The sequence below is a fragment of the Leptodactylus fuscus genome, chromosome 3 (genome assembly GCF_031893055.1).
Source record: "Leptodactylus fuscus isolate aLepFus1 chromosome 3, aLepFus1.hap2, whole genome shotgun sequence".
Lineage (NCBI taxonomy): Eukaryota > Metazoa > Chordata > Amphibia > Anura > Leptodactylidae > Leptodactylus > Leptodactylus fuscus.
In genome coordinates this window covers 50,452,774-50,473,185 of record NC_134267.1, presented here as the reverse complement: position 1 = coordinate 50,473,185, position 20,412 = coordinate 50,452,774, and the positions used below count along the sequence as shown (strand labels likewise).

Sequence of the window (20,412 nt, the reverse complement as noted above, 5' to 3'; positions counted from 1 at the left end):
GAGCTTCCTGATTTTAATGTCCCCCTCAGCTCCAGCTGTCAATTTATTGCCCCCCTCCAACTACCCCACTGTTTAATGTCCCCCTCCAGCTGTCCCAGCTTCATGTCCCCTCTAGTTTCCACCAGTTTAAACTTGGGCACCAGGAGAGGGACTTAAAGAGGACCTTTTATCAGATTGGGCACAGGCACTTCTATATACTGCTGGAAAGCTGACAATGCGCTGAATTCAGCGCACTGTCGGCTTTCCCGATCTGTGCCCGGGGTAAAGCGCTATCGGTCCCGGGACCGTAGCGATTTACAGTCAGAAGGGCGTTTCTGACAGTTAGCCAGGGACGCCCTTCTGCCCAGCAGCGCCAATCGCGCTGTACAGTGTGAGCAGGGAGGAACGCCCCCTCCCTCTGCTCACAGTGCTCGTCCATAGACGAGTATCATCAGGAGCGGGAGGGGGGAGTTCCTCCCCGCTCCACAGCACAGCGCGATAGGCGCTGCTGGGCAGAAGAACGTTCCTGGCTAACTGTCAAAAACGCCCTTCTGACACTAAAGCGCTACGGTACCGGGACCGATAGCGCTTTACACTGGGCTTGATCGGGAAAGCCAATAGTGCGCTGTCAGCTTTCCAGCAGTATATAAAACTGCCTGTGCCCAATCTGATGAAAGGTCCTCTTTAATACTGTGGGGCAGTTGGAAGGGAACATTACAATGTGGGAACATAATGTATGGGTGACTGTAGGAGGATTATACTTTGTGGGGGCACATGGAAAGATGATTGGGAATGGGCGGAATCAACATAGAAGTGGGTGGAGCTAAATTTGCCATGGCGCGACCCTCTAGCATAGTTTCAATTTCTTATGCGGCCCCATGGGAAAATTAATTGCCCACCCCTGATATAGATAAATCAGTCTTGCTTACCATTAAATAAGTAAACATTTTCTGAAGTTCCAGTAAGGTAGTCTTATGTTTAATATCATCTGAATACTGTAAAAGAACAAAAGAACAACAACAACCAGTTTAATAATTTACTCATATCTCGCTAATCTTCTAATAGCACATCATATATTAACATATTGTAAAGTTATCTGGATATAAGACATGTATTACCATCTTCATTTTATTAATGATAATTGTATGAGGCAGAGTCCTGCCAACCTGGCTGAAAGTCTAAATACACACAGAGTTTTTTGTTTTTTTTTTCAGGTGCATTTTTGAGGCAGAGCGCGCCTAAAATCTGTCTCAAAAAGCCTCTCAAACACTCCCATTCACTTCAATGGGAGTCAGGAGCAGATTTTTTTTTTCTTTCCATCTAGCTGATGTTTTCTCCTAGTGGGGGTGGGGGAGCATTATGACTAGAGATGGGCGAGTACTATTCGAAGTGGCCGTTTCGAATAGCACGCACTGTAAGCCGATGGCAGACAAAATAATGGAGGGGGGTGTACATTCTGACCAGACTACTCAGGTGGGCAAGATAAGAGAAAGTCCAGGAATGACTTGTTCTCAGCAGACAGATTTTGTCTGCTGAGCAGTTTGTAACATGCTCAGTATTGGGCTGGATTTTTTAGGAATGGCAGGTAGGATTGGCAGTGGGACCTGCCATTCCACACCCCCTCCAGGCCACACATTTTGGATGTTTCTGCAGCATGTCAGCTGCTGTGGATTGTCCTCAACAGTGAGGTTTAAAAGGTCAGCTCCAGGAGCAAGACTTTGGACAGAGCTGGGCTGCAGGGCCAGCTGGAAGGTCACATTGTTGGAGCTGTGTCTTGTACCCTTCAATTTTGCTATTGAATCTGCTATTATAGGTGAGGTAATCTATTTATATGTTTAGTCAGAGTCTAGCCGGGCAGGTATTTATTTTGTATTGTGTTTTTTTTTCTTTTTTGTTGGTGAACCGTTTCTTGTGGAATAAAAATAAAACTACCTTTTTGGACTAAGAATCTGGACTTGTGTGTCTATGCCACCCCACCTAGCAACCTCAGACCCTGACAGCACCCATAGGAATGAATGGAAGTGGCTGTGTCCATTCATTCCTATGGGTGTGTGCTATTCGAAGCGAGAGTTTCGGATAGTCCTCGCTTATCTCTAGTTATGACCCATCTTCAGATGGATTTCACCTTGCAAATCCCATTGAAAGGAACAGGAGGAAGGAGCACGATGTGCTTTTTTAGGATCCATTCACACAGAGGGAAATGGTGAGGAATTTGGTGTGGAATTTCAGCACTGAAAAAAAAGGCATCCCATTGACTTCAATGGGTTCCTTTTTCTGCTAGCAGAAAAGTTTTTGCTGCCTTCCAATATATTTGATGAGGTTTGCAAGGCAGAATCCGCCTGAAGATAGAGGCAGTTTTTTTTTTCTGGCTCCACTCATTTGAATTGTGTTTCAAGGTGGAATCTGCTAAGGTCTTGATACGTTTTGATAAGGTCTTGATACGTCTTTTTTCTCTAGCAGAAAAATCAGCGACAGAAAAGAAATCTTCTCCTGACAGTTATTGAAGTAAATGGGAGAGACTGGAGGCTTTTTTGAGAGGCTTTAGACGGATTCAGCCTCAAAAATCTGTCGGCAAAAAAAAACCCCTGCGTGAACTTACTCTAACAGTACAGGAGTATATTTTGCACCAATAAAAATACCTTAGCAGTAAAGATGGCTTGCCTCGCCTCAGGTATCATGTATAATTGCTGAATGGTAGATGCCAGATAACAAGTTGCTCCAAGATTTGTGAGTCCAACAAATCTGCACTCAGCCCGGACATCATCATGAGGCCAGTAGTCCCATTTGTATGGCGCATGTGATGCTGTGGTAAAAAAATTAATGGGACGACATTTACAAAGAGACTCATAAGTATGACACAAATCACATAAACTAGAGATCATGGATGAAATGAGTAAAAGTAAATTAATCTTATAATGCACTTAAACGGTTTGTCCTGGTTTGAAAACATATTTGCAAGTTAGGGCTCATTCACATCTGCGCCCGGCCCTCCGTTCTGCAGGTTTCCGTTTTCTGCCCGAAACTGGGCAGGAAACTGAAACCTGCCGGCATCTTTCAAACCCATTCATTTGAATGGGTTTTAAAAGTGTCCAGCCGTGAGCGTCGGTGAGCGTTTTATGCTCTCTGCGGCGAAACCGGGGTTTTTTTTAACCGGACACAAAGTCAGACATGCAGTACTCTGTGCCGGTTTAAAAAAAACAGTTTCACCACGGAGCGCATAAAATGCTCACCAGCGCTCACGGCCGGACTCGGCATGACAGGTTTCCGTCTTCTACATGCAGAAGACGGAAACTGAAAGCGGAGACCCGAACGCTGGTGTGAACCCAGCGTTATTAGGGCATTACGATTATTGAATGGCTGCTCCTTGAACAAAGCCCCAGGAAGGCAGCATAATATGGAGTAGCATTGGAGGATATTGATCTAGTAAACTGCTATTACTATGTAACTATGTTACAGTTTTGTGGCAAAAGATTTTGTAAAATCGCCATTATATTCACTTTAGTCAACCCTAGTGCATTTTGGGCTTAGGAGTCCAGTGGGCGGGCCTGCTTATTGATTATCTGCCTTTTCTCAATGAACAAGTCTATAGATCGCACCCAAACACTGTGTAGCACCATCCTCTGTAATCGTAAACCCAAAATGAGCAAAGATTTAATAGGAGTCGGTCACATGGAAAACATGGTACATTCTGCAGGCAGCATGTTACACAACAGGAGCGGCTGAGCAGATTAATGTATAGATTTGTAGGAAAAGATTCAGTTTTACTTAATTGAAACCTCTGCTCTTTCTATGCTGAGATGTAAAGGCGGCGGGCCCATCATTGACAGCTTTTTCTGTATGCACAAACAGAGAGGGGAGATTGCCACTGTCATTGTCACTGATTGTCACCGCCTCCTTGACTTTTCAATATTGAAAGAATTTAAAGGATAAATGATTGTGCCAAATCTTATCCCATAAACCTAGACATCAATCTGCTCAACTCCTCCTACTCTATAACATACTGACTACAGTTTCATTGCATTTTTCATGTGACAGGTTCCATTGAAATGAATAAAAAAAGTTTCAGATTGTCTACAACACTGTACATCAGTGTCCCCCTCCTCCATGCTGCGTAACATCCTATTCATAGATCAGACTACATGGTGCATGTGACAGATTCCCTGTAAAGTGGTCTAGAATGAATACACAAGAGGACAACCGCAATCTGGAAAAATAAAATATAAAATTAAATTTTCAGTTTTAAAGATTAAAATAAACAAATAATGTAATACATTATGTAAAATATTTGTTAATGAATAAAAAAAAAAATAAAACAAAGTTAACCCTTGTTAGGGTAGTAAAAGTTAATACAGTCTGTTGCTTTCATCTGTAATAAAAAGGGGTTGTCTTGATTCAGAGCAATATTGAGACAAATGTTATTGTCTGTGTAATAAAAAGTTATACAATTGTCTAATATGCTTTCTATAGCAATTCCTCGTGGTTTTCTAGACCTCTGCTTGCTGTCATTCATTTAGAGGTCAGAACATGACCACAAACTATCACATGACTATAGACTGATTTTAATAAACTAGAAGCAAACGGTGATGAATTAATAAAGTATATTGGAACATTGGAGACCTTTTATTGTCCAAAAATAACACTTATCTCCCAATATTGGACTGAACCCCTTTAAAGTGCGACAGACGCAGAAGGAGCCCACTCCCATCTGGGGCCCATTCCCAAACTTATGTAAGAGATTTTACTTTTTGTTTACTTTTCTAACAGGGGAAAACAAAATGTAACGGAAAGACTTATTTTGTTCAAGAAAAAAAAAAAAAAAAAAAAAAAAACAAGAAAGCTTATGTCATGTTTTTTTTTACATTACAATGACATCAGCTGCGGAGAGTCTGTCTGTATCAGTCACTCTATCGCTGTTTAAGTCCATTGCCCTCATCCGATGACAGCAACAAAACTAAGAGTGGTAGTGTGAAATCAAAAAGTAGCAAAACAGGATATAAAGTATCATAAATGTGCGGGCTCTTACACTGCATGTGCTGCGCCATTACCCAGTTGTGTAACAGCCTGTAGTTCTCCACTGAGCCCTTCACCATTTCCACCAGGAGGTCATACGCTGCCGCTCGGGATGAATGAGATTTACACTTGGGCTGCAATCTATCCTTTAAGCTTGGTAACATGAACAGGAGGTTAAAAACATCTCTGAGGAACTCCTGAAAATAAGAAAAGAAACCAAAGCCGAACATCTTAGACAAAGTGGGAGGTTAATTGTATTAAGAGGCCATAGAAATAATTAACCCCCACCTGTCCTTCTCTGGAGAATTTAAAGGGAGGTTTGTGTTTGATGACACTGGTTGCCAGCCTCAGGAGTCCGGTCATTCCATCATCTTCTATATTGCCATCCTGGTAATCCAGGATTTCTCTGCTATTAAAAGAAAATAACATAAGAATGCTTGCTTTAAAGGGAATGTGTCAGAACGACAAGCCCCAATCCTAGTTTTTAGGTTGAACAATGAACACAATACGGTCATCTAAGAAGTCCCGAATTAAATAGTGAGGAGAGAAAGTAATGGAAGAAAACAGACCCACCTGCGAATACAGTCAGCCAAATGGCGTGCTAGGGCATCTAAATCAAGCAATGTTGTCTACGTTGCAAATGGAAAAAAATATATATATTAAAATTATTACAGTCCATTTATGTACAGATTAATAGTATCTTTTGTATGATTTTGTCCAAGTACATTTACACAAGACCAATTCATCCTGTTAATACCGAACATAGAAAATGCGCAAAGAATGAAATAACCCAGCTTTTACTTTCTTAGGCTGAGGCCACACATTGTATTAAAGGTGCATTTGTTTCCCTTGCACTGGCTGATGAACTTGTAAAAAGAAAGTAAAAATCGATTGTTTTAAAAAAGCGAAGTGCAATGGAGAAGCGGTCAACATTATCGCACCACAAACCCCTTTAAGGCCGAAGCCCCACGTTGCGGAAACACAGCTTTTTTTTTTATGCGTTTTTTTGAGCCAAAGCCAAAAACGGCTACAAAAGGAATGGGAAATATATAGGAAGTTCTTACATTTCTATACTTCTGCTAAATCCACTCCTGGCCTTGGCTCAAAAAACTGCAACAGAATCTGCTACAAAAAAAAGCTGTGTTTCCACATTGTGGGGCCCTTGCCTAAACCTCCCCTTTTCCATTGGTCCAAGTAATCAATTTATGCTCCCAAAGCAGCTAAGACTTTTAACGGTAAATTTACACTAGCACTGGTTCTCCATTGTTCAATGGTCGGTCGGGGGGGAGCTTGGGGGGGCCCGAACCAACTAATAGCCGGACCACTAAAACAACAGTTACACACAGTCCCCAGCAGTCCTCATTGACTATAATGAAGTCTGTCATTTTTAAACTGGAACCAGCCGAGGAAAAAGCCCTTAGTGCAGAATTTTTTTTTTCATCTGACGATTTTCAGGGGAGACTCCGGTGCATATGCAAACCTTGCCTTACATCATTTTACACTGTGCTGTTTGAACCGTGACCCAAGGATGGAAAAGGCTGGTGTGAAGCACAATAGGTTTTGCTATTCTGGAATACAATTGCTGCATTTTTGTAGTCTGCGATTTGCATCCAATTTATAAATAATATTCAAGCATTAAAAAATATTTTTTGGGGGGTATAAAGTAGCAAATACCTGGCTGGCATCTTTGACATGGATGTTATCAATCAGTTTACACAGTAACCAAAAATATTCTTTACATCCAGGTCGTAGAATAGTTTCTTCCTCATAGTCTTCAACCTAAAACCATTCAAAAAAGCCAAAAAAACATAATGGTAACAGTTACACCCTTCAATATTAAAAATTTTATCATTTCAGTTTTCATTAACAATACAAAACAGGTAGTGCGTGACTGAAGGAGTATTATTGGAAAGTCCAAATTGGTCTATGTCCACTGCAATCTACCTTGAGGGGACATCGTCACTCCATAGGGAGAGACCACCAATTAGGTGTGTGGAGTCTTATTAAACCATGAGCGCTTCACTGCGCAAAGGAACATGGGAAGAATATGCAAATCTGACTTTCATTATGTAATTAGGAAGCCAGTGCCTCATGCATGCATGCATGCACACCAATAGAGGGCGCTCACTGAGAATGTGCAAGTCTATCTTCCAGATGTAATTAGGAAGACAGAGTCTGTCAAGCAAACCAATAGAGGGCGCTCCCTTTAACATCATGCTGACCTTCTCAGAGGCCTTTGCTTGCAATGATGTTGGGATTATACCAGGTATAGCCTCTCAGCCAAGGACAGCACCGAGAAGCTATAAATCATTCTTACACTGTCTAGCCTAAATTTTGCACTAAGTCTTTAGATAAGTAAACCCATCTCACTGAGTAAGAAACTGCAGCCAGCTGCATCTCCCTCTTTCCCGCCAGATTACAGTTGTACTCTTCTTTAATGAAGAATGTCGCCAAATACTGACAAACATCCTGCAGTAAAGAGTCAACCAATTGTGCAATTCTGAAGGGACCAGATAATGTCATGTGCCCCTTTTATTACAAATCACTCAATTACACAATTGCATTACTACATAATACACAAATGTAAATGATCAGTCCTTAAATATAGTGAATAATACATGTAAATAATACATGACTTACCCGAATAGGCTTTAGTGCTTGAGCATCAGGAAGAAATTTTAACAACGTTGATGCAGCCAGAAGCAAAAAGGATCTATTTATTGAGTCACCACCATCCAGACCAGAAAGGGACAGTTTGTACAGACCATTGCACGATTCGTGACGCACTGCAGTCTTAGAATATAAAAAAATGAAAGGGGGAAATGTTTAAGGTTCCTGTCTTCAATGACTAACCTCTAGCAATAATATAAAGTTCTTCAAATATATCAGCATGGACTGAAAGGACTGTCAATAAAGAATAACATGAAACCAATAATGCATGGATGTGACTGCTGCCCTATGTCTTTCACATCTCCAGTGGAAACGAACAGAAAGAGATTTATCCATTACCTTTAAGAATTTCAATAGGATTTGTAACAATCGATTTAATGCAATTTAAATGAAAGTTTTACCGAGCGGTCAGAGGAATATGTGGCATGTACTGAGCCAGAGGAGGATCTGTCCTAATGGTAATTTCAGACCGCAACATAAAAAAGATACTTTCTGAAGTCTTACCTCCGGAATAAGAAGAGTTAATTTTTTAAGCCAATCTTGTAAGTTGTCGCTGTCTGCAAGGCTGGATTTCACTGCAGAACAACAATGTGCCCAGCTGACCAAAAGCCACATGGAATAATGTGTAACTGTAGGGAGAAAATCACATAAAATGTAATATAGCAGAAGGCTCTATGGATTCCAGACATATAGAATGAGAAAATCTTTTATTGTGAGAGCGCTAACTCTAGTAAAGGAGTTAAATATCAATGGCCTATTCTAAGCAGGTTTTCTACAATGGAGCAGAACTACAAGGAAAGGCTCAGCCCTAAACACATTGTTACTGTAAAATTAAAGGTGTTAACTTGGCAAATAGATAAGGGAAAGGGGTGGGGGGCATTGCCATGGCCCCCCAGAGGAAAAGGGAAGCTTTGCTTTCCATTCTGAATGGACTGGTGGTCAGACAGTACTGCTGCCGCTACTTTCATGTTAATGGGACCATAGCGCAATGCACTATATTTGAGTGCCCTCTGGCGGCATCAACTAAATGAATGACTAGAGGCGCCATTATTGGACCACAGCTCCATTCACAAGAAGCCAATTCTCATGATCTGTCAGCGGCTCAGTGGTCAGACCCCCCTACCATTCTAAAACATATTCCTTATCCACAGGATAGGGGGCAAGTTAACAAGATTGGAAAACCCCTTTTAACTATGTAAAAGGAATGAGCACTTGTTGGAACACTGTGGTCAACTCATTCTCTCATTGGTGTGGGTGTCAAAAGTCAGACCCACAACTTTCCTAAAGGTAATCAATAATAACTTTACATATAGAGGACAGTTACAGTACAAATGGAGAATTTACCTTCATGTCTTGAGCGATGGTCAGACTGTGCCTTCAATACCCTGTAAGAATATATAAAGCTGTGTAGTGAATACACTGATAACCAGCACTGCAGAAGGTGTGATTTATAGATCCGCTATACTTACCGTTGGGCTAAATTATCATATGTATAAGCAACAGACATTAAGCGCTGAATCAAACAGGTCCCTTGGACAAGAACTAGAAAAACCTTCAGGGAGAAAAAGGCAAAAGAAACCGAGGCTTTACAAAGAATTGTGCAAGTGGAGACTGAACAAAATACACAAGACACAACCTTTCATTATATGAAATAGGAATTCACTGCATTTTCTAACAAAAAAGAAATTACACTGAGTGATCTGACCCCTTGTTCACATCTGCGTTTGGTAATCCATTCGGGGAGTCTGCATGGGAACCCGCTCGAACGGACTACGAAACGCCTTTGGCAAGCAGTGTGCAGTGAAAACACACAGACCCCATAGACTATATTGGAGTCCGTGTGCTTGTCGCAAGATCTCTGCACGGAACATGCGGACATGAAAGTAGATGGTGAAGTACTTTCCTGCCTGCATGTTCCCTGCGGAGATCTGGCGGCAAGCACAAGGACAACATTATAGTCTATGGAGATCCGTGTGGTTTCACTGCACACTGCTTGCAAATGTGTTTGGTATTCCGTTCGGGAAAGAGGGTGCCCCTTCTGACAGTACTCGTCCATAGCTGTGTACTGTCAGAAGTGGCGTTCCTCAGTTTAGCGTCATGACTGGGTGTTAAAGAGGACCTTTCACCATATCTGGACACAGGCAGTGTTATATACTGCCAGAAAGCTGACAGTGCGCTGAATTCAACGCACTGTCGGCTTCCCCGATCTGTGCCCGGTGTAAAGCGCTATCGGTCCCGGTACCGTAGCGCTTTACAGTCAGAAGGGCGTTTCTGACCATTAGCCAGAGACGTCCTTCTGCCACGCGGCGCCAATCGCGCTGTGCTGTGGAGCGGGGAGGAACGCCCCCTCCCTCTCCTGATAATGCTCGTCTATGGACGAGCTGTGTGAGCAGAGGGAGGGGGCGTTCCTCCCAGCTCCACAGCACAGCGCGATTGGCGCCGCAAGGCAGAAGGACGTCTCTGGCTAATGGTCAGAAACGCCCTTCTGACCATAGAAGAGCTACGGTACCGGGCCGTAAGCTCTTCACACCGGGCACAGATCAGGAAAGCAGACAGTGCGCTGAATTCAGCGCACTGTCAGCTTTCTGGCAGTATATAGAACTGCCTGTGCCCGGATATGGTGAAAGGTCCTCTTTAAGGAACGCCCCCTCTAACAGTACAGTGCTATGGACGAGTACTGTCATGACGGGCGTTCCTCACAGCCCAGCTAGACTGTCAGGAACGCCCTTCTGTCAGTGGGCTGAGATTGTTGCCTTTTTAACGGGAAAGCTGACAGTCAGCTATCTAGCGATATATAAAACCGCATGTGCCCAAGGACATGAAAGGTCCTCTTTAAGAAGTATTTACATATTGCTCTTATGATATAATAAATCTTTCTGTGCAGTTTTTCCTGCATATATTAACTGCAATTTGATACAAAATGGATGATATGATACAATGACAGATTATACAATGACACACAAAACATGTACGTAAATGTACCTCCGTTAAACGTGGTATATGAAGACCCTTTGAGTGATCTGCAGTTGATTTTCTCGATTTGCCAGGCCATGCTCTTTTTCTATGGCTCTCTGCAATCCCTGACCAAGCAAATACGTCATGATATGCCAAGTCCAGATCTGTTGGGTCCACAGCAAACTGACATATCAACTTCAGCAAACAGGCTAAACAATCCAGCTGCCACTGTATAAAGAGAGATGGAAAGAACACTAAATGACGCTTATACAACAACTCTAATTTGTATCTATGATGATGGACGAATTTCACATGACAGGTAAACTTTCAGACTTTTGATTTTCTGACACTGTATGCCATTAATAAACATTGACACAGCAAAATGGTGGCGCTCAGTCAGTCATGAAGGTTGCCGCTCATTGTCTTCCAGTTACACTTCCCAGCATGTCCAATAACATTTTACCTCAAAATTATTGGGAATTGGATAACTCTAGGACACAGCAAAAAAAAAAAAAATCCTGTTTACAGTGTATTTCTGTACATGATCGGTGTATGCAATGGAAGTCTATATAGTGGGAAACATCTAAGGGCTCGTTCACATCTGCGCCCGGGAGTCCATTCTGCAGGTTTCCGTTTCCTGCACAAATCTGGGTTGAATGGGTTTGAAAAGTGTCCGGCCGTGAGCGCCAGTGAGCGTTTTATCCCCTCCGCAGCGAAACCATTTTATTTTTAAACCAGACACAGAGTCGGACATGCAGTACTCTGTGTCCAGTTTAAAAAAAAAACGGTTTCGCCATGGAGAGCATAAAACGCTCACCGGCGCTCACGGCCGGACTCGGCATGACAGGTTTCCGTCTTCGGCATGATAACGGAGTCCAGTCGCTGGTGTGAACCCAGAGTAGGGTATATGACTGACGTCTCAAATGCATAAATGCAGTCTGAACAGAGCCCTATAGTTCTTATCTAACTCCGATATTTCAAATTACCATCTGGTAAACAACTATAGATAACCCTATACCGGGAGATAAATATTATACCCCCACTCCCCTAAATAAAAATCTATTTTAAAACATATGGTACCACAATTCAGGAAGTATATGATATGAAATCTAAAAATTTCTGTGAGCATGAAACTTAAGACAGTGACAAATCTAACAAAAAATTAAGAGAAACCCAAAAACTCACCACAGTCCAAGACTCTTGTTCCTTGGGCTCCAAGATTCCAGAATTAAATATTTCAATGAGTTGTTGTAGACCCCCTGCAGCAACAAACTAAGAATACGTAGGGCGTCAAACATTTATTGGTTCAATGCCTAAACTTCTAACAGAAACATTTTCCTTCACTAAAACTAACTAAAATGAGCTATCCAGTGTTGCTTATTTATTAGGTTATCAGAATTTAGGATACAGATAAAAATAAAAAAAAGTCATCAAAAACAGACCTACAGACCAAAACTGTAAGAAACCTTGGCTAACAATCTGCAGTGCTTCAGCAGTAAAGGCAGCATAAAAAAGTTGGCATATATTGAGAACTAGCAAAAGGACCTGACTTAGCACAAGTATATTTCATTTCATTTTGTTTGGGTAGTGGCCCCATAAGAATACGTTGGTTGCTATGGAAAACTGGTGTAAAGCTGTGTGTATGTGGCGACTAAGCGCCTGCAAGCTTCTATTGGTTGATAAGCGACATGTGACTGTGTGTATCGCAGTTGGAATATGAGTGAAAGACTTGCAGGCTTCTATTTGCTAATGCAGATCATTTTTTGGGAATACTGTATCTCAGGAACAGTAAGTCCTAGAGAGCTGAGTCCTGGTTTAAAACCTCCCCAGACACCCGATATACCTGTGTGCCAAATTTGGTGAAGAATGATCCAGTCATTTGGTCGTGTATAAAGAACAAACGGACGGACATTTTTAAAACTATAAAAGATTATACAATTTACTATATCATCAGTAAAACTGTACCTTGCAGCTCCATGTGTTTTTACTGTTTTCAATCTGATCTTCACTGGAGTCATCGGAGTCTGGATATAAATCACTATAACTACCCTGTAATGTAAAAGTAATGTATATTATTGTTTAACTTTGCCATTTGAGAAAATGACAGCGAAATTTCGCTTATATGAATAAATTGTATAGGTTTATTTTATTTTAAGTGATGAGACAGAGCTACAGATGAGATCTCGATGATGATGATAATGAAAATAGGAGGGCTACATAACCGGTTTAGCAAAGAGTCTAAGTTTTCCTTGTACATCAGCACTCCAGACCATTTGGTTGTGCAAAGAACTGTAGCTTAGCTCTATTCAATTTTATGTTGTTGCATAGAAGTTCCCTGCAGAGATAGGGGGTAGTGAGCTGCTGTGCAGGGGAAAGGGACAATATCACTTTATCCCAGCGATCATAAATTGATAGCATATTCTAGCGATAAGCCATTGCTTTCTTAGATGTTGAACCGTTTTAAAAGAAAAGAATATTCTTGCAAATTATCTGTTAAACTGGCTGAAATCAGTCTGAGACCATTACCGTGGATTCTCTTCTTATCCTCCTGTTTGGTTTTCCCAGGGCTTCAATTATTTCAAGGGCATATAAAAGCTTGTGTGCGCTTTTTATTCTAAGCAAATCTTTCCAGCAAGGCCCATCATTTCCCTTCAACAAGAAAAAAAATAATTAAAATAAAAATTCTAAAAATGAATCACTGCAGGTGCACAGAATACTGAAAGAACCACAGCGACACACTAAACTGAAGCCCAATCCTCAGAGCTACGCTCCCCTCACCTGCTCCTCGGACACATTCTGGAATGCCTGCAGCATATTAGGACAAGTAGGAAGTAACATCAGGAGCTCCCAAACGCGTCTCGAAAGGTTTTCAGCATGAAGATGCAATTCCTCGCACCTTGCACTCTGCAATGAAGTGAATCACATTAGGGAATTTAAGCCTGAGTGTTTAGCAATGACTCTTAACAGCACTGGGGCCAAGGGGTTAAATACACAATCATATAAAATATAATCTAAATATAAAACCCACATCATGAAATAAAAACACATTTGTCTTACTTCAATGTCCAATAAGTCCATTTCCCCCGATGGAGGTTTGAAAGAGGCTAACATTTCCAACAGATCAAACAGTGTGGTGAGATGAGGTTCTTGTAGCAGGAGAAGCATGGGGATGTTATCCTTCTGGGGTGGGGGCAGACAAGAGGCAGGAAGCTGAACACCTTCTCCTTTTCTTTCCCGACGTGGTGCACCCAAGGACACAAATACCATCTGATGAAGGAACAAGGTTTTTACATGATTTAGTGTATCAATTGCTCTATAACACACTCACCCCTCGTTAACATCAGCGTTTGGATTCCGTCCGGGGGAGTCCGCATGGGGACCCCTCAGAACGGAATACCAAAACGCAAGTGCAAAGGCGCTGTGCTGTAAAAGCACATGGACCCCATAGACTATAATGGGGCATGTGTGCTTACACGGCAGATGTCCGCAGGTATCATGCGGACAGGAAAACAGCTCCCAATCTTTCCTATCCATATGAGCGGCAAGCACATGGACCCCTATATAGTCTAAGGGGCCTGTGTGCTTTTACAGCACTGTACTTGCAATTGCGTTCAGGGTGTCTCCATGCAGACTCTCCCCGGACGAAATACAAAAGCAGATGTGAACCAACCCTTACAAAAAAAAAAGTGCCATCAGCACTACTGAGACCAGGTGGGTGAAAACAGTCACGGTCAAGTGTAGCTACCCCATCACAATACACCAATGGCCTCCAGAACTACACCTCTCAGCAGGTTGTGAGTGTCTCTAGTTGTCAGGGCAAGAGACATTCTAGACCTTAAACTAGACAGCCTAAGCTTGGAATTCACTGCTGAAATATAAGTGACAAAACAAGGACTGAGGCAGAATCCTCTAAGGCTAGAGGATAGACAACCTTCTGCACTCCCATGGTTGTGAAAGTACAACTTCCAGCATGCACACAAAGCTCTGTAGTTCTAGGAACAGAGATAGCGGCATATTGAGAGATGTAGAGTTAGAACAGCTAGAGTGCTCAAGGTTGTTAATCCCTGCTATAAACCCCTCAAAAATGAGAGATAATATAGATTAATAGACTAAAGATAGGGGGGGGGACTATTTTTATGACAGAAGGCATGCCCTGTCCATTAAGATTTTTCTTTAATAGAATAATTTGAGTAACAATCCCAGTTTGGAAATACCTGCATATCCTTAAACCCCAGCTCATGGAGGGTCTTCTCATCATAGTCTGTTGTTAGTTCATGGCCTGATGAAATCATTCGAACTGGACCCATTAAGCCGCCTATTTTATTTATTAGAGAAAAAAAAAATTAATTTGATGTCACTGCTTATGCTACCGACTGTCAATCTCTAAATGGACAACATCTGAAATTTATGCAGACGAATTTCCACCCACGTTAGAAGCTCTGAAATTGTCACAAGGTTGCTTTGGGACCTCTACAATTCGGAACATGAGGAAGTGCCAGGTAGGGTCCAAAAAGGTAGTCCATACTGTATATGACTAAAGCAGTGGTTCTTAACCTTGTTTGAGGTACCGAACCCACCAGTTTCATATGCACATTCAACGAACCCTTCTTTAGTGATAAATCAAATATGATTTTTTACCAAATTCAAGACATAAGTATAAGGTTTTTTACTGGTACACAAAATGAACCGTGCATACGGCCTAGGGTTCGATCGAACCCTGGTTAAGAACCACTGGACTAAAGTGACATGTCAGAAAGTATTCCAAGACTGAATCAGAATTTCAATATGTAAATATCCTTTCAATAGAATACACAGCAGACAAGTAATAGATTTCAGTTGCTCCAATGCAATTATTTCCGATTACTCTCAGGCATATCAGCGGTCCATAACCAGCTCTTACTTTATGCACACGTTTTTTATTTCCTCTTTTCGTTTCTTACTCCCTGCCATAACTTTCTCATTTTTCCGTTTACATAGTCTTATGAGGGTTTGATTTATTTGTGTGACAAGTTGTACTGCGTAAATGGTGAGAATTGGGAGGGTGACCCATTATTAATATAGAAGTCTATACACAAATGTGGTCTCGTCTAACATTTATGGCTGATCTTGTAAATATGCCATACAATTCAGAGATGAGAATACCCCTTTAACAAAGCTCCTTTTTCAAAGGATTAATGGAAACCTTCAGAGAAAATGCAAGCACTCACTCTGAAGGGGAGAGTTGAAAATTCGCATAAATTGCCATCCTTCTTAAAGAGACCTATATTCCCCCTGAGCAGGGAGAGGGGCCATGCGGCTTTCTGCATTGATTTTTATAGAAGTTCTGAAAAGAGCGGAGGTGGGACCAGCAACTTTCAAACATTTATAGTTATGTCAATGTCTAAAGAGGGGATCTCTCTTTAAAAGTATACATTTGCCAATAGCAAAAAAGCCTGGGAAAAAAAAACCAAAAAAACTGCTTACCAGGAAAATCCCCTTTACGGCTACTCTGTCCAAATTCCTGTAGCTGGGGCTGTTGGTTCATCTGATCTTTCTGCAAGTTTTCGTACCAATGGGTTACTTCTGCCCGTAAGTCAGCTACTTGGTCACTTGGATACATTTCTATAGTCATCTAAGAGAAAATAAAATTCTTGTCAGCAAAGTAAAGAGCTGATAAAATAATAGCTTAAAAAAATGACTAGTAGTAACTGACCTTATCTGGAAGTCCTGCTGGCTGGCACACAATTCGGAGAGGTAAAGACTGCTTATCATTCAGTGCCTTTAAGTGACTGCTGATACCAGTACCTTCAATCTGCCATTGCCTTAGATGATAGGCAAACCTAGAAGGAAAACCGAATTGTGAATAAAGAATTCAGAGTATGGATTGATTTTCCACAAATAGTAGCAAAAACATAAATGTGTGTACCCACCATACATTATAATGCATTTATTAGCTGTCACCAATCTCCCCCCTTCCCTCTCAACATGCAAGGCCAGCTGCCCACAGGCAGTTAAAGAGGACCTTTCATGGATTTGGGCACAGGCAGTTCTATATACTGCTGGAAAGCTGACAGTGCACTGAATTCAGCGCACTATCGACTTTCCCGATCTGTGCCCCGGGTAAAGAGCTATCAGTCCCGGTACCATAGCGCTTTACAGTCAGAAGGGCGTTCCTGACAGTCTGTCAGGAACATCCTTCTCCACAGCAGCACCTATCGCGCTGTACAGGGTGAGCGGGGAGGAAGGCCCCCTCCCCTCCTGATAATACTTGTCTATACTCGTCAATACTCGTCTAGGCAGCCAGGACAATCCCTATATTCTGCTCCTCACAAACGGTCAGCTGTACCCTTGCAAAAAAAGAATCCTACCAGTCCCTGGTACTGTCCTTACCCAATTACTAGAGAGTAGCAGAAATCGAGCCACGTAAGTTTATCATATTTGCTTGTATTAATATATATGAAGTTTATTAAAAAGCTAGTGACCATTTAATGATACTGCCGTTGACCTGTATAGTTTTGTCCTCATTCAATAAAACATAAAAGGTTAAACCTCTCTCACTCTGGGGCAATGACAGGACAATTGGCCAAGTGGGAAACGTAACATGTATTACAGCTTCTTACCGTCTCCTAAAAGCTTCAAGGTGTGTTTTCAGCATCAATAGCCCTCGTTCAATGATAGTGAGGCTTGACTGTGCGTCTTGCTCCAGATTACTGGATGCGATCATAAGGCTTTCCATACATTTACTAATAAACTCATGTTCTTTCTCAAGCCCTGTTTTACCTGAAGAAAAATGAAATCAATACAGAACAAGGTTAATATATTTGTAAACGGAAATTTAAAATTTGCTAAATGTGGACACACAAATACACAAATATGACAACAGTAAACCACAGAATACAATGATACAATAATAATACATTTATAAATAATCAAATGCCTTCTTACCATTAATATAATAAGAATTAATGTATTGGATTGCAGCACGGCTGACATCTCCAGAGTGTGCTCTTAAAGCAATGCCCCAAAACTGGTCCATTCCACATAACTAGATAAAAGAGAATAAAAGCATATCTCTTATACAGATCTTAAAAGTCTAAAATATTGATGGCCTATCCTTAGATTATATCTACCAAACGGCGGCGCAGAGACGACATGTAAAGGTAGGAGAAGAATAGCCTTTCTTAAGGCTATTCCCACGTGTGATCGACAAAAGAAAAAAAAAAAAAAAAAAGTGATTTTAATGATAGAATCCCTTTAAGTTCCTGTACACATATTGGTAGTGCGCTGGTCTTTTACTGCAAATTTTTGTGATAAGGCTTTCTCTGACATTGTAGCTATAGGTGAAGCACATGATAAACAAAAACAGCCAAAAACGGCTATGACTTACCTCTGAATTTGAGCCACCGTCATAGGCGCTAGTTGCTAACCGAGCGAGATTGCATAGGTGCTGGAACAGGTTAAGGCCGGTCATGCTGATAGTTTCAGGTTTCAGCTGAGGCATCTACATATAAAAAGCAGCATTACATATTGTGTGGATAAGTATAGAAATATCTAGGCATATTAATAATTTAACTCCTTCAGTGTCTGTTTTCAGATACAGCTAAAACCTTATTCACATTACCCTGCAATGCACTTCGGAAAAAGTACTTTTTTCATAGCCAAATAGACATCTTAGGGCTGATCGGAGAAAATGGCCCAGGAAATGACATGTTCTATTTTTTTTTTTTTTTTTTTATTTTTTTTTTTTTTTTTAACAGATCAGTCATACAGACTGTGACTATAGGATCTGTTACGAAATTCAATTACCTTTTCTAAGAAGAGGTGCTTGTAAGTTTCCATTCCCATGGCATGCTGATCTTTGCTGCGCACCTGATTTAGGAACCAATGTAAAGCATCATCATAGCACTCCACGTCTTCCACTAAGCAGTGCCACAGAATGTCCACTTGCTCTAAACTAAGTCCTGTAAGAAATAAAACGAGAAATACTATTTAATACTTACAAGTAAGCATACTAGGGTCACTTACCCATTTTGTAAACCATATATAAGGACCATTAGTGCCCTCCACATGGTATAATGATCCATTATAATGTAATTACTGTTACAGGTTGAAACCACAGAAAAGTTGATCGGGAGAAGGGGGACAACACCCAAAAAATAAATAGTGAGATACAATGAGCTCACACTTGGCAAGAAATTATCACTTAATTCGGCCACTTGGGAGCTTACTGCATTATAACTCACTATGATGCATGAGTTCACTTTCTACAACCAAGTTCAGCGTGGGAAATTCACAGACCACTTGTCACAAGACAGGTCGTGTAAAAGTTGCATTACCTAAAACAGCGTATGGTCATTGGCCACTACATGAGGAAGGGCTTCAGATGTGGGACTATAAGCATTTTGCGTCCTCACCCTTCATGATGCAAACCTAGTTTTGGCTTTAAAAATTCAAAAGAGAATCTTTGAGAACTGGCAGCAATCAGTTAATAGAGATCGCCCTGCTGGCACCAGTTCAGTTGGGATTTTCTCTCCAGCGCCCACCAATCCCAAGCAAAAAAACCAGATAGTTTTGGAGCCTGATGTGCTTATCTCGTCTCTGTAATGTCAGAAGGAGAAGTGTCAGGCAGGGGTGTGATCACACCCCATCCCTGCTCCTGCCTGACTCCTCCCCCCTGACAGTACAGAGCCTAAATAACATAGGAGACACCAAAATTTACAGCACTGATTGCTCAGCACCTATTAAATAATGCAAAGAGCTGTTCTTACTGTTGCCTTGACTTAAATGTCACCATAAAGAAAATACAATCACTGATCAATCTGTTGAGCAGCCGTTTTACCTTCTGCAAATTCCTAAATATGAAAGGATCCAAAACAAGAATTACAGCGTAAATCAAGATGCTAAATACTTACTAAAATGATCTGGTGATCCCAATGTTGAGAACACACATGTTAAAAACTGGAGTCGAACCTGGACCTCTGCACTGTGGCTGTATCTGTGCATTAAAAATGACAATGTCAGTCAAGTACTTGTCACTAAACACTACGCCCGCGCCCAAATATTAGCATACCAAAGACACACACACAAAAAAAAAAAAAAAAAAAGACAAACATTTAAAATAGACATTGTAGCAGCCTCCACTACACAGATTATTATGGAGCTCAATACGGTACGAAGTAAGCTCCACACACTAGCACAGGATCTTATGTCTGTGATGCATAACCAGGAAGCATTTCTGGACAAACTCTGATAATCTCCATGTACGTTACATATATCAAATCCACACAAACTTACAAAACATGCTTATGCCTCCCATCGCGAATAGACTGGATGTAGTGCACCAAATTGTCAAAGAACAGCTTCATCATGTTTAACTCCTTCTCCGCCCACCTGCAAAAAGAAAGATTGGTCACATTGAAAGGCTCTTTAGATAAATCTTTTACAAATTGAAGTGTCTGTGCCGTACTGAGAGGAGCAGCGCTAACAAGGAGATGCTTATACAGGCTGGTCCCGCGGGTCCTAGGGCACAGAGCCATATTACTATGGCAATTCTCTATGACATGGACACCTACATTTGTTTGATTTGTTAGACCTTAATGTGCAACACATGAAGTAATGCTTACTTATCTCGCATGAGGCCTAGAGCAGCTATCCTTCTAAAAACCAAACTAACCAAGCAGTAACAGACTCCAGACACTAAGCCGGCCATTACTTCATTATTTCCTGAATCTGGGGACATGGATCAGCAAGTTGTACAGGTTTGGGACACCAAACCACATCAGCATAACTGCCCGTCTAGTGGTGCTAAGACCAATGACA

At 41.3% G+C, this 20,412-nt stretch overlaps 1 protein-coding gene across 1 annotated transcript in view; it reads right to left on the bottom strand.

The window, feature by feature from the left end:
• Positions 1-20,412, bottom strand: part of USP34 (ubiquitin specific peptidase 34) — a 106,063-nt gene that overhangs the window by 37,741 nt on the left and 47,910 nt on the right. Inside the window, exons 20-44 of the mRNA XM_075267582.1 lie at positions 19,888-19,983; positions 19,506-19,588; positions 18,400-18,554; positions 17,981-18,094; positions 17,539-17,638; positions 17,214-17,373; positions 16,307-16,433; positions 16,078-16,225; positions 14,829-14,929; positions 13,672-13,881; positions 13,393-13,518; positions 13,141-13,263; positions 12,580-12,663; positions 11,800-11,886; positions 10,642-10,842; positions 9,129-9,211; positions 9,004-9,044; positions 8,164-8,288; positions 7,630-7,782; positions 6,664-6,768; positions 5,563-5,618; positions 5,278-5,398; positions 5,003-5,186; positions 2,619-2,782; positions 909-974 (exon numbers count right to left, since the gene is read on the bottom strand). Coding sequence (XP_075123683.1) covers positions 909-974; positions 2,619-2,782; positions 5,003-5,186; positions 5,278-5,398; positions 5,563-5,618; positions 6,664-6,768; positions 7,630-7,782; positions 8,164-8,288; positions 9,004-9,044; positions 9,129-9,211; positions 10,642-10,842; positions 11,800-11,886; positions 12,580-12,663; positions 13,141-13,263; positions 13,393-13,518; positions 13,672-13,881; positions 14,829-14,929; positions 16,078-16,225; positions 16,307-16,433; positions 17,214-17,373; positions 17,539-17,638; positions 17,981-18,094; positions 18,400-18,554; positions 19,506-19,588; positions 19,888-19,983 — 3,013 coding nt within the window. The remainder of the gene's footprint in view (positions 1-908; positions 975-2,618; positions 2,783-5,002; positions 5,187-5,277; positions 5,399-5,562; positions 5,619-6,663; positions 6,769-7,629; positions 7,783-8,163; positions 8,289-9,003; positions 9,045-9,128; positions 9,212-10,641; positions 10,843-11,799; positions 11,887-12,579; positions 12,664-13,140; positions 13,264-13,392; positions 13,519-13,671; positions 13,882-14,828; positions 14,930-16,077; positions 16,226-16,306; positions 16,434-17,213; positions 17,374-17,538; positions 17,639-17,980; positions 18,095-18,399; positions 18,555-19,505; positions 19,589-19,887; positions 19,984-20,412) is intronic.